The sequence below is a fragment of the Carya illinoinensis genome, chromosome 13, assembly GCF_018687715.1.
Source record: "Carya illinoinensis cultivar Pawnee chromosome 13, C.illinoinensisPawnee_v1, whole genome shotgun sequence".
NCBI classification, from domain to species: domain Eukaryota; kingdom Viridiplantae; phylum Streptophyta; class Magnoliopsida; order Fagales; family Juglandaceae; genus Carya; species Carya illinoinensis.
This window is the reverse complement of record NC_056764.1, coordinates 12666546-12681002: the sequence shown is the minus strand read 5'-3', so window position 1 is coordinate 12681002 and position 14457 is coordinate 12666546. Positions and strand designations below refer to the sequence as shown.

Genomic DNA, 14457 nt, shown 5'->3' with positions numbered 1-14457 from the left:
ATCATTTCTTTCAAATTGATTCAACTCTTATTACATAGCTAGAATACAAGATTTATCAAGAAGTGCGTCATCAATATTTTTGAGTTCAATCTGAGATAAAAAAGCAGTATGATTGCAAATATTTCTAAGAGATGATCGAGTACTTACACCTCGAGAAGGTTATCCCAGAATTTGTTTCACTGGATGATCTTTCACAAATTTCAATTGTTTGGTTGCATCTTGTATTAAATTTTGATGATCTTTCTTGATGTCTCCATGTTGGACTTCCTCTATTGTGTTCTCCTTGTTGAGATTGAGACTTTCCGTATTATTTATACCTCCTGTTTCTTCATCAATGGATTTCTTGGAGAGTAGAGAATTAGATTCATCAAATACTACATGTATAGATTCTTGTACAGTCAAAGTCTTTTTATTGAATACTCTATAAGTTTTACTATTAGTGGAATATCCAAGAAAGATACCTTCATCAGATTTTGCATCAAATTTGCTTAAATTATCTCTGTTATTCAAAATAAAACATTTGCATCCAAATACATGAAAGTAACCAATGTTGGGTTTTTTCTCATTCCAAAGCTCATAGGGGGTTTTATCTAATTTAGATCTTAGCATAACTCTATTTATAATATAACATGCAGTACTTACCACTTCGGCCCAAAAATAACTAGGCAATTTATTCTCATTAAGCATTGTTCTTGCCATCTCTTGAAGAGATCTATTTTTCCTCTCTACTACCCCATTTTGTTGAGGAGTTCGAGGAGCAGAAAAATTATGCACAAAACCAATTTTATCACAAAAAGTTTCAATATTTTTATTAACAAACTCTTTTCCCCTATCACTTCGGATACTTGAAATGGTATAATCCTTTTCATTTTGAATTCTCTTGCATAACTTGGGAAAGACATTATGTGCCTCATCTTTATGAGTAAGAAAGATGACTCAAGTATATCTAGAGAAATCATCAGCAATAACAAAAGTATAATATTTTCCTCCTAGACTTGCAACTCTATTTGGTTCAAAAAGATCCATGTGTATCAGTTGCAGTGGTTTAGTAGTAGAAATATGTTTCTTGGTTTTAAAAGTAGTTTTTGTTTGTTTACCAAATTGGCATGCATAACAAATTTTGTCTTTAAGAAAATTTGTCTTTGGTAAACCTCTTACAAGATCATTTTTTGAAAGTTTAGAAATAAGTTCCATGTTAGCATGACCTAGTCTTATATGCCATAACCAACTAGTTTCATTTTGAGTTGAAAAACAAATAGTATCTTGTGAGGTAATTTCTTCAAAATCGATTGTATAAACATTGTTGCTTCTAAAAGCAGTAAAACAAATATTACAATCATGATCATTCAAAATAATGCACTTATCCATTTTGAAAGTAACTGTAAATCCTTTTTCACATAATTGACTTATACTCAAAAGATTATGTTTTAGACCTTCAACAAGTAGAACATCTTCAATTATGAGAAAAGATTTATTACCAATTTTACCTATTCCCACGATCTTCCCTTTCGAGTTGTCTCCAAATGTCACGTGTCCTTCTTCTTTAGATCTAAGATTAAAGAACTTAGTTTTGTTTCTCGTCATGTGTCTTGAACATCCACTATCTAAAAATCACTTATTTTTACTTGTGGATGAATTCATGCATACCTATAAAAACAATTAAAATAATTTTTCTTGGTACCTAAGTTCTTTGGGTCCTTTATTTATTAGTATTAGAAGAAACAAGATTTTTAGGTACCCATATGACCCTAATAGTTATTGTATGATTTCTTCTAATAGGACAACTATGATAATTATGACCATTTCTATTACAGAAATTGTAAATAGCATGTGACATATATGAAGAACTTGAATGATTATAATAATATCCTTTTTTGAGAAAATTATTTTTATGAAAATGATTTTGAACATTGGTCTTTGATGTAGAAGGATTATCAAAGAAATTTTTATAAGGTTTGTATTTTTGTTTTGACATATATCCTAAACCTGCCTTGTCAAAAACACATCTTTGACTACCAAGAAGTTTTTCAAAATTTTTTTTTTCCATTCGTAAAGTTTTTAACAATATTTTCTAAATCGGTTTTCTTCTTATTCAACTCAAGATTTTCATCTTTCAAAATGATACTTTCTTTTTTTAAAATATCAATTTCATTTGTTAAAGAAGAATTTTTCTTTTTCAAAGTAATATACTTGATACCCAATTTTTCAAATTCCTCATAAACCTCTTCTAAAACATTTTGCAATTCTTCATATGAAGGATCTTCAATATTATCAAGATTTGTTACCTCAATGTCATCTTTAGTTATAAGACAAAGATTTGTTGATTCTCCATTGCTTACTTCACTATCTGAGCTACTTGAATCATCATCCCTTGTAGCTTTCATTGCTTTCTTGCCCTTGTTTCGATCTTTCTTTAGCAGAGGACAGTCTGATTTGATATGACTAGACTTATTGCATTTATAACAAATTAAAGTGTCATTTTTACCTTAATCTTTTTTGGAAAACTTTTTGAAAGATTTCCTCAGAGGAGTTTTATTTTTCTTTAAGAACCTTTGAATTCTTCTTGTTATCATCGCAACTTCTTCATTTTTGTCTTCATTTTCCTCATCGTCATTGCTTTCACTTTCATGAGGAACAGCTTTAAGTGCCAAGCTCTTCTTTGGCTTTCATTCTTCTTCTCCTCTTTTCAATGTGTACTCATGGGTGATAAGTGACCCGATGAGTTCATTCACTTCGAGCTTCTTGAGGTCTCTAGCTTCAAAAATCGCTGTCACTTTTTATTCCTAGCGTTTTGGTAGAGAGTTGAGAATTTTTCTTACTATCTCCACCTTGGAATAAACTTTACCAAGAGCTGTCAAACTGTTTATGATGTTAGTAAAACGAGTGTGCATACTAAAAATAGATTCATCATCATTCATCTTAAACATTTCATATTCATGAGTAAGAATATAAATTTTTGATTCTTTGACTTGCGAAATTCCTTCATGAGTAACTTCCAAGTTATCCCAAATTTCTTTTGCCGTAGCATAAGTCATTATTCTATTAAACTCATTTCCATTGAGAGCATTAAATAATAAATTCATAGTAGTTAAATTCAAAGTATAAATTCTATCGTCTTCATGATCAAACTCTTCTTCTTCATTTTTGACCTTTACTCCATCAACCACTTTTATTGGAATATAAGGTCCATTTACAATACATTTCTAGATTTCTCGACCTTGAGCCTGAATGAATATTCTCATTCTAACTTTCCAGAATGAGTAGTTATCTCCACAAAAAAGTGGAGGCCGACTGCTAGATTGACCTTTACCAAATGAAGCTGAAATGTTAGCCATAAGATCTTGACTCAAAAGATAGTTAATCTTATAATAGAGCTCTTAGCTCTGATACCAATTGTTGCCCAGATGACTAACACAAGAGGGGGGGTGAATTGAGTTGTATTAAAACAATAACAATTATAAATCAAATATATAATATAAAATACAAACAAAATATGAAATAACAATAAATATAAAGAGTAAGGGTAAGAGAGAAGCAAACTCAGTATGTTAACGAGGTTTGACCCCACTGCCTACGTCCTCGCCTCAAACTACCCCTTGAGGATTCCCGAATTCACTATTCAATCGCCTTCAGGTGGAGATAGAAACCTATTATACCTTTGAACAACACCGCTACAAAGGATCCGTGTAGAACACCCTCTACACTTGCAATCACCTTACACGTGGTGATTCAACTATTCCCCGTGTAGAATACTTTCTACACGCACAAGGGTTATACACCCCCTTTTTCTGATACAAAAGCTGATAGTGGGTAGGTTATCAGAAAACACTCCTCAATGAGTGAAATAAGAACAATACAGCGCAAACTATATCTCTAAAAATGAACAAGAATTAAGACTCAATGCTTAGAGAAGAGAGAATGAAAGCTTTAAATGAATGTTATATGCTCTAGATGTTGTAAATGTGAAGCTCTCAAATGATATATTTATAGGCTTATGAGACTTCATATTCAAATTTAAAAAGATTCACATGTCAAAGACAGCATCATTCACTTTTTCAAAAAATTCAAATAAAAGGTTCTTCTTTTTCAATTGTCAAAGACAACATTATTCATTTTTCAAAAACTTCAAACATAATCTTTTACTTTTGGCATATGACAAAAGGAGCACACTTTACTTTTCAAAAGATTCAAATCTAATCTTTTACTTTTTGCATATGACAAAAGGAGCACACTTTACTTTTCAAAATTTTCAAACAAAATCATCTACCTTTTGTATAAGTCAAAAAAAGTATCAATCACTTTTGAAAATATTCAAATAAAACATGCACATGTGAAAGATGACAATTAATTATCTTTAATATTTTCAAAGTTCAACCCTTTAATCAAGGTATGCACATGTGAAAGATGACAATCAATTATCTTTCAAAATTTTTAAATTTAATTTTCAAAATATTCATGCACATGTTGAAAATGTATTTTAATGCTTTATGATAAAATATTAATTTTGAGCCTTAATCCTAATTTCGAATTTAAGAGATTTATAACATTACTCTATGACTTTAATGTGAACTTGTTTCCTTCTTGCTCATGCTTATTTCCTTGATGTGCTTGATTCCATTGTGTAGACAACTTGAGTTTGAGACTTCTTTATTCTTTGAATTCATTTGTTATCATCAAAATCCATGTGTAGATATATAATTACACAAAACTTGAAACCTTGGATTCAACAGAACTTATTGATGCAAACAAAAGGAGTTGGAATCTCAATTTGGTCAAACAAGTTTTCTCATATGTTGAAGCAGAGATCATTTGTCAAATTCCCATAAGTCTAAGCAACATGGCATACCAAATAATATGGACTTGCACAAATAATGGATTCTTTACAATCAAAAGTGCACGTCATCTTCAAGGTGAAGTATTAAAATAGATCATAAGGTGAAACTTCTCAAAGCAACACAAAAAGTGAAAGATGGACTAAGATTTGGAAGTTGGCAATCCCAAATGTAGGAAAGGTTTTTTTATGGAGAGCTTGCCTAAATGTGTTGCCTACTAAGTTAAACTTGTTCAAAAAGAAAATAGTGAAAAATCCATTCTGTCATTTCTGTTTACAGGAACCAGAATCTATTGAGCATGCACTATGGGAATTTGTTGCTACTAAAGATGTGTGGGGGTAGTGTTCAAATAAGATCCAAAATAGCAGAGTTCTCAACAACAGCTTTAAGAAAACTATGGAAGAAATGTTTGAGAAGTTAGACAAGGAGGAGATGGAAGAATTGACAGTAATGCTTTGGGAACTTTGGAAGAGAAGAAATGATTTTGTTTTTAAGGAAGTTCTCATCCACCCAATTTCTCTGGTGCAACATGCACATTAGCTGCTGTAAGACTTTAGAGACTCTCATGTAAGGTTACAAGTTAGGCATCAATTACTAATAGTCAGATAGGTGGAAGGGAAGCTCCCCCAAGAGATTGTCTCAAAATCAATTAGGATGCTATAGTAGATAGGGTGAATTGCAAGGATGGAATTAGGGTTATAGTTCGTGATTGGGAGGGCAATGCTATGGCAATAATGAGAAAGAAGAATATTTATTTCTAGATTTTTTGTTAGCAGAGACTTATGTAGCCCTCCAAGCAACAATCTCTGGCATTGATTTGGGACCGAGGATAATAGTACTAGAGAGAGATGCAATTAAAGCGGTAAATGCTATTCAAGGATCAATGGCAAATTTGAATTGCTCATAAATGCTCGTATCCGATATCAAGTATAACAATTTTTAAGTTATGCTCAGTGGTTAGCTAGACATATCAATAGGGAACCAAATGTGCTCACACTTAGCAAAGAATGCATTAGACATTCCTAATTTTATTGTTGACATGATGGAAAGTCCATAGTGTATTCAATTTCTTTTATAGAGGTCTTCATCAATGAAAGTTGATTGGTTTCAAAACACCCGATTTTATCACCGCCATCTAACAAAGCCACTTCATGACATATTCTAATATCGTTTCTGTTAAAAAATAACATAATCATAGTCTTCAAATACTTTCCATCATATTCAATCTATAAAATATTTAAAGAGAAATTATATTTGTGATTGTAAAATGTATAAGTGTTGTGCAATCTTTTTTAAAAAATAAATAAATATGAGATTTACATGAAAAAAATTAATTTTTTAATAACAAACTCTATTTTTTTTTAAAAATGATTGTACAGCGTTTACATATTTTACGATTATACGCAATATTACTCATATTTAAAAGGTATATACTTTTCTACGCACAACCTACGTAACTGAGCTACCTTTCATGATATTGTGGAAACTGATTTCAAAATATTTTCCCCGCAAATATATATTCTACTTCGTACCCCTTTGACGCCCCCTCATTGTAATTTCCTTGTTAACACAAAAGTAGGAATGGTCCATAATTTGACCATATCCGCAACAAAGACAAAAAGAAACCGTTGATATGGATAATGGGCATGAGTATTGTACTCACATTTCTGGGCCATGGCCCAGTGATGTCATACATCGTCAGCCCGTTTCAAGATCCAAATCATAGAGAGAGAATCGAAATCGAACCCCAAATCAAAACTCCAACGTAGAATATTGTGGGGAATGTGGCATATCTACACGTGTAATTACAAAATCACCCCTGCTGAATCCAATTGAATTCACGTGGTCGTCCCGTTCTCTCGTCTCCCAAAACAACTTCCCGCTGCCCAAATCCTTTCAAAAATATTCCACACAAAACAGAGCCCAACGCCTCAAAACCGAAGGAAGAAGAAGAAAGCAAGAAACCGTTTAGATTTCAGATCACTCCTCCTCCTTCCCCATTCGGTCCTTTCTCTTTCAGAGAGACTGCGAGAGAGATATGGAGTCGGATCTCTCTCTCTTGGAGATCACCAGCGAAGACGATTCTCTGCTGCTACAGATTCCAAACGACGACGCTTCCACCCTCAACAACAACAACAACAACAACAACTATTTCTACTGCTCGCCTCTCCAAATCGCCGGATCTAAGCGCCCCGTTGCTCGTCCTCCTCGTTTCCCTCCAATTGGTTAGGGTTCTCACTCTTTCTTCCAACGTTCCATTTTCTCTCTGATTTTCTGTCATTTTCGTTTCATTTATCCTTTAGGCTTTTCTTTTTTTCTCTCTTCTTATCAACTTGGAATTCCGGAGTAATTCTAGATAGAATGTGCTTACTTCAATGCCTTACATGTACTTCAAATTCTGCTCTGCAATTAATGGTGGTTTTATATTAGTACCTTTCGTATGCATTTGGTATTTGCTACCTATGTATGGTAAGTTTGTATGAATTTGTACTCGTAAAGGCTGTTAGGGTAATTTGGACTCATCATATTTGAGAAAATCCAGTCAACCTTATTTCCTTCTCTTAGTTTCTGATCAAACTGTAAAAAATTTTTGGTTAATACAGCTGGGGTGAAGGAAATTATTTTGTTGGAAGAGAGTGATTAAGATTTTACTAATCCTTGTGACGGTATAATTATTTGATAGATGACTTGTTTTACAGCGGAGGGTAAAGTAGCTGTTGAGGATGGTGAAAAACCAATGTGTTCATTGCAAACAGATATTATTAGCAAAGAAAACATCAATGCGAACAAGTCAGAAATGCCAAAACTCTGTATGGAGTCCCAGCAAATGAAGAGAAGGAAAAAGGGTGGAGGATACAATTTGCGCAAAAGTTTAGCCTGGGACCGAGCCTTTTTTACTGAACAAGGTTTTTGAACCTCTTTGTCTATACTACTTGATTTTTATTTCTTGGTTTGGAAAGTTTGAGCTTGAAATATTGGAGATGAACGCATTAGTTGCTCTCTGTCTAGGTGTTTTGAACCCCCTAGAGCTATCTATGATTAGTGGAAGTTTTAGTAAGGCTGGTGGGGAGATTTTTTCAGATATCCCTGAAGAAGGGAGAGAATTGTTGTCTAGTGAATTGGAAGGCACACCTGATTCACCAGATTTGCAAGCAATTGAAGAAAATTTATTCAAGGAATCATTGACAAGTTCTCTGAACAAAGATAGGAAGAGCAGTTGTTGCGTACTGCCGAAGCATGGTTCACCATCTGCAGATAAACCGGCCCCAGATTCTGTGGTTAGTAGTTATCGAGTTTGAACATAATATACTTTTCTCCTTTTTGTTTGAAGCGTTGATTCATAGCTTAAGTTGTCCAGCATTTGCTGTTTTCACATACTCTTAGTTGGATGAAACTTTGTTGAAACGTCACCTACTGCAATTGTGTTTAATATGTGATCTTCAGGCCAAGAAAATGGTGCTTTCATCCAATGATGCCAATAAAAGTGGGTCTAAACGCAGTGGATGCCCTCGACCTGTGGCTCCCTCTTCATATCCTTTTAATAGAAATATGATTATTTTCCGTGGTTTAATTGAGTGAATCTGTGCTTTATCTATCTTAGTTTGAAGAGCTGGCCTTAACTTCTTTGAACACTGAAAAGGCCTGCTATTGTGAACACGAATAAATCAGCAACTAAAGCCTCAAAAGTTTCTAAAATACCCATTCCAAAGCCAGGTTTGGGTGCGCTTTCTAGAACTACAAAGGGTGCTGCACTAGGTTCAAGTGACTCAAAGCGTAATCAGATTGCTCAACCAGGTAGTTTTGTAACCCTGCCTCTCGTGTTTTTCTCCTTTGGACTTTGAACATATATGTTAAAAGAACGAATATAGATTGAACCTCTCATCATTTGCATTTTGTTTATAAATTTTCTGCTCAATTATTGAATTTTGTTTTGTTTTTTTTCCTTCTCTCAAACTGCAGTTAATGTTCAGAGGAAGAATGGATCAAAGGATTCTGACAAAATTAGAAGTGCACAAAGTAAACCAAAAGCTGGTCTTGCTAACAAATCTATAACTGCCGGAACCTCTGTTAGACAATCTAGAAGAAATGTGGTGAGATCTTGAAGCTGTTAGAAGCAACAGCATTTGTATTCAACGATTTAAAAACTTGTGGGACAAGGCTAATAATTTATACTTTCATCAGCATCTTTTTATTAATTAGTAAGCATATGTGCCTTTTTTTGTTTAAATTAATATAAGTGCAGGTCAATTTGGCATCAGAAAAACACCTGTCAACCAATTTACCGCATCCTCCAGTTACTGAGACAAATAATGGCTTTGGGGTCATTCCAGATCCTTTACCTCATACTAGCCATACAGCAAACATTCATAATTGTGGAGGCGCCAAAACTACAGTTTCCTTCTTTCAAAATGCTTGCTACACTGGTGGAAACATGCAGCATGCACAATCTCAAATCACAAAACCCTCAGGGTTGCGGATGCCATCACCATCCCTGGGATTTTTTGGTCAGGTATGCAACCTTGTTTCCAATGTTTGGTTAATTAGATTGAGGGGGTGTTTGACTCAAATAATCCCATCTCCATTTTGTGTCTGCTTTTCAGCCAAAGGCTGCATCTATGAGCCCAGGACAGAGAAGTTCTCAACCACAGAATCTGTTTAAGTCTAATATTCCTAATTTGAGGAAACCTGTTGCCATAAACCACATTCGTGATCCGAGGCCCCCAGCTCACCCGGGCAAATTTCCCAATGTGATCAACAATGTGACACCAAATGGAAATATGAAAGTATTGGGCTCGAGTTTGGGATGCTCTGTTCCAGCTACCCTTCACCTCGCTTCACAAAATAGACAAGATGAAAAAATAACCTTCATCAACAAAGTGAATAATGAGCAGAAGATGGTAATGGAGGTGCCATTTGATGACTGCAAGAGAGATGAAGTGATGAAAAACCAACAACAGCTTCATGCCATTCTTGATGATGCTGATCAACAAGTTTTGGAACATGCAGAACCATATAAAACTGAAATGGTTTCTCGAAAGGACTATATAAAATTGCTGAGCATTGATAAAAAATTTCTCTTACAGGGGGAAACTAGTGGACAGTCAGAGAAATCTGATGACAACAAGGTCACCGATGTTTGCATGAGGAAACCGGATTTAAGCATGACTGAATTGGAAAAGCACCATTCAATGTCTTGCCGTAGTATTCCAGTTCAAGATAATGGTGCTTCTGGGACAAATGACCTGATTGCTCCCCAAGTTGTTGACGACAAACTATACAATTTGGCAATTAAAAATAATGATGCCTTTTCAGGTTCAAGATCTGGAGATGCCAGTTGTTACAGTACACAGAGTACTTTGAAAGCAAATGATGACTGGTTAAGCAGTGCACTTAATGGCAAGGAACAATCTGGCAATCAAGCTAAGCTGACGAAGCATTTCACCTGTAAAGATGATAAAAATTCGAGTCAGAGGTTATGGGCAAACAATTGTGATTTCCTTGTGGATAGTGAATCTCCCAAAGAGTTCCAAACATTCAATTGTATGGCAGATGTCAGCCCAAAAGTCCAGGATAGTAGTGAAACTGAATTGGAGCTGGCAAAAGATGATGCGAGTAAGGATGGTAAGATGAGCAGAAAATCACTTGGAGATGCACGAGTAGAGTCTTTAGATGGTGATGTATCAAATGAAAACCTAAGCACTTCTACACCTGATAATAAACTGTTAATGGTTGATGAAGTACATACAAGATTTGGAGAACAACTGGACATCCCTCAGAGTCTCGAGTCTGTTGTAATGGAAGCAAGTGGTTCTTGTGAAAGTAAATCAAGAAATATTCTTTGTTTGAGATCACCTGCAATACAAGACTGCAGTCATGAGGTGGCTAAGATGGTAGAGTGCCAACGTTTACTAGATTCTCCTTCAGTTTCTTTAGACAGCAAAGACAGAAAACCAGTGGTTGAATACTGCAGTTCTTCTGTTGATACACAGTTTAGGCATGACTTGCAGCTCTGTGGTCAAGTTACTTCACTCGAATTGGATATCATTGGTGAAAACCATACAACTGGTAATGGTTGTCCAAAAAGTGGAGATTTTAGTGGGACTGAATTCGAAAATCCTCATCTGTCAAGCCATCTAAGCCATGCAGTGCAAGTTAAAGATGGCTCTGGTTTAGACGATGTGGTCCAGCAAGAAGACGTGGAAGAGAAAAATTGCAATTTGTCAACTAAAATTCCCCATGCCATCTCTGATTTTCAGCCTGGAGATGACATTGGTGGCATTCACCAGAATACTTCAGTGTTGTACATAGATTTAATGAGTGGTAAGCACGATGTAAAACAAAAGTCTGGGGAACAAGAAAAGCTGATTTTGCCTTGCCCTTGTGAAGCGGATACTATATCTTATCGGGAGAATCATAATCCAGATACATATCATAGCCTTTTGCTTGAGGAGAGTCAGTCTTTTGAAGGTTCCATGAAATTCAATTGCAGGACTGTGGCAGATAATTTAAAAGTCCAAGCTTCTAGTGGAAGTGGATTGGAAAATCCTAATGATCCATCTCAACACAGATATGCGGATCAAGCAATTGAAGAAGTTGATGGACCTAATGACATGTTTAAGGAATCCAATATAGTGCAATCCCCAGATGGCAGTATATTAGTTTACAGTTGGAACAGTAATGTGAGTCTTTCAGCAGCAAGGAATCAGCATCTAGTGGTAGTTGACGACGTAAATAAACAATTTTCACGGCCCAGGTCTCAAAACTCTCTGAGTGTGGCAGAGCAAGTTTCCCAGAATAATTATTTTGGTTTGTGTTTAAAGGATGACTTGGCTACTCCCAAGGAACTCAAGAAGGAAATTGTTTTTGAAAGTGGTTTAGACCAATCTGAGGTGTATGGAAGTTATTCAAAAAGTTCCAACCTTTTGTCTCAGGTAACTTCTTTGCAAGATGATGGTCTGGGTGCAGATCACAGGGCTGCGTGTTTGCATGTGGTGGATGCATTGACAGGTTATTTACAAGATGATGGCCTGAACACGGATCACAATGCTGAGTGCACGCACGTGGATGATGCATTGACAGGATCAGTTGCCTTTGATCCATTGGTTGAAAAACTTGACGATTGTAGTGATACAAATCTCAGGAATGAAAGTGGCCTCAGAGTTCAAGCATCTTCTTTGGAATTTGATTCATCCAGAAAAACGAGCACAGATCAAATTTCAGGGGCAGTAGACACTGGCAGTTCTAATGCCTTCTATTCTTTGAGGCATGAATCAGGATTATCTGTCGTAATTGATCAGGGATCAAACAATGGCAATGTATGGAAGAGTGGAAGTTTGCTAGGTGAAGTTGAAACTAATCTCGCTCATGCCAGTGAAATGCAACAAGAGTTGGACCAGGACATGTATCCTAGTGGAAGTAGGGATGCAACAATTCAATTGTAAGTCTCTTACTAAAATGGTTTGTAGAGTTCTAGGGTGTGCAAGTCTTGCAGTCCCTATTAAAAAAGTAAGGCACACCTCACCTGGGACTCTTGTGAAAAACTCACTTTTTTATGATGGGCCCTACATTTTTTCCAAAGGACTACATGGAATTTGTACACTCTAGAATTGTATCTAGCATCAGTTCTCTAAGTGAAGCATTCACTTAACAATTTTTAATGGCAGGATGAAACCTGAGAATGATATGAGGCAAGAAGCTCATGTGGTGGTAAAACCTCCAACTCATGTTGTTCCATTCTCTGATGAATGGTTAGCTGCAATTGAAGCTGCTGGGGAGGTATATTATTCTCGTTCATAGACATGCACCGCTAAACTCTTGCACTTGGTTCTTTTATTTTAAATATTTTGTTTGCATTTTGTTTTTTGTCCTTACATGTGTGCAATCTCTTGTTTGTGTATCTTAAAAACCGATGAATGGCATCTAGAGTTGGAAATGGGTTGGGTAGATTAGGTTCGAGGTATATAAAAGCGGATGCAATGGCATCAAACTTACGTGCATGTATGTTATCAAATGGGGTGGATTGGAAATTCTAACTCAAATCCATATCCAACCCATGGACCTGAACTGAAATCACCAGTCTGATAATATCCACTATTTTCAGGTTGGTTCATATTTAGGATTTAAAAGAATTTTTTTAATTAAATTAAAACATCATTCTTTTCTTATTGCTGTTGGATACCACGTGTTATTTTTCCTCCAATTATAGCATTATTTGTTGAAAGTTCAAATATTATAGTATCAACATTTTTAGGGAACAGTCTGAGTTTGACCATTTCAAAAATAGGCTGTGAAGAAAATCTTAAACTTGACTATATCATTTAAGGGGGTTACTTCTCTGACATGAACCTTTAAAATAACTATTGGTCTGAATGATGTTAAGCATTATCTCCGATAGTGGTTCATGGGTATTGATAGTAGTTTTATCGAAGCTGTCTGATTTTAAACCTTTGAAACCTTGTATGCTTATCAATTAATGGATGTAGTTGAACAATTTCTATTCATTTTAAATGTCATAGCATTCACTGCTTGTGATAGTATCATGATTTATCATTAGAGTTTGTTTCTATTTGTTATCGGACATCTCATACAGAGTTCTGCGCAGGAAATTCTAACCAGGAAAAGTGGTGCTGTGCAAAACTCACCCCCAGACAAGTCTCAACCTGAACCCGGTCCTTGGTCCCCGGTATGGCTGAATTCTCTAGATACGAGTTTTTTCTGGGACATAGATTGGATTTAGTCATTAATTACTTAATAAGGTGAATTCATTGCTTAGTCCGGAAAATTTAGGTAATCTTTTGGTAATACTTTGAGATTATCTTCAAATATCATATTTGGAATAGAAATTCAACCTGATTTGGAATTATCGAGGTAGGTTTAGATACATGAGAAATTACAAAGTTGTGATTCTGTACGGTGATCACCATCAGTAAACTTATTATAAGCCATCTCCAGCACTCACTTTTTCTAAGAAAAATAATCTTCTTCATTCTTAATTTCACCTGAGAGCTGTCATTCTTATTGGTGTTTTTCAGGTTAGAAGAAAAAATACACAAGGGGTGGGACCATTTGACTGTACCAAATGCACCAACATTCCACCTTCTGGTTCCCAATAACAATTCGAAGGGTCTCTAACACAACCTTGACTGATTTAGAATCACGCAATATATAATTGCCGCAATTAATGCCTTAGCTCTGAAAAAAACAAAATGCTTTAGAGAAATTCCTTGTTCTCTTGTGATTTCCTCCCAGAATTTACTGTATATGTTCCACGACATATAGACATAATAATAACTAACTAGTTAGGAATTGATGGGAGATTAATGTACAATTTTTTTTCCTTTTATATGGACCCCCTCGTTAATGGTTTAAAACTGTTTAAACGAATTAAGTTTTTCATTATTGAAGGATTCGACATGGATGTACTTAGCTTTGTTGACTTATGGACTCATCTATGGTGGCTAAGAAGAATCACATTTAGGATTGGTTTGGATGATGAGATGAGATGAGATAATAAATTTGTAAACAGTAGTGAAATAGTTTGTAAATAGCAATGAAATTGTTTGAGTTAATATGTTTTATTCGATTTTGAAAAAAAAAAAAGAGCTAAAACCACAAATATTGATAT

At 35.2% G+C, this 14457-nt stretch overlaps 1 protein-coding gene across 1 annotated transcript; it reads left to right on the top strand.

Moving 5' to 3' along the window:
* The first annotated feature begins 6680 nt into the window (after positions 1-6680).
* Positions 6681-14254, top strand: LOC122292839. The gene is made up of 11 exons (XM_043101383.1): positions 6681-7057; positions 7532-7738; positions 7842-8110; positions 8277-8362; positions 8464-8627; positions 8793-8923; positions 9076-9342; positions 9434-12270; positions 12497-12608; positions 13435-13515; positions 13865-14254. Exons 1-11 carry the CDS (start codon positions 6871-6873, stop codon positions 13943-13945), a joined length of 4422 nt encoding a protein of 1473 aa, XP_042957317.1. The 5' UTR covers positions 6681-6870; the 3' UTR covers positions 13946-14254.
* The last annotated feature ends 203 nt before the right edge of the window (positions 14255-14457 follow it).

Bases quoted from the DNA above. Each gene is read 5' to 3' on its own strand.
- LOC122292839 (XM_043101383.1), top strand. From the start codon at position 6,871: ATGGAGTCGGATCTCTCTCTCTTGGAGATCACCAGCGAAGACGATTCT. The intron at 8,363-8,463 runs ATATCCTTTTAA...ACTTCTTTGAAC, and splicing joins CGACCTGTGGCTCCCTCTTC to ACTGAAAAGGCCTGCTATTG. The intron at 12,609-13,434 runs GTATATTATTCT...AGTTCTGCGCAG, and splicing joins CAATTGAAGCTGCTGGGGAG to GAAATTCTAACCAGGAAAAG.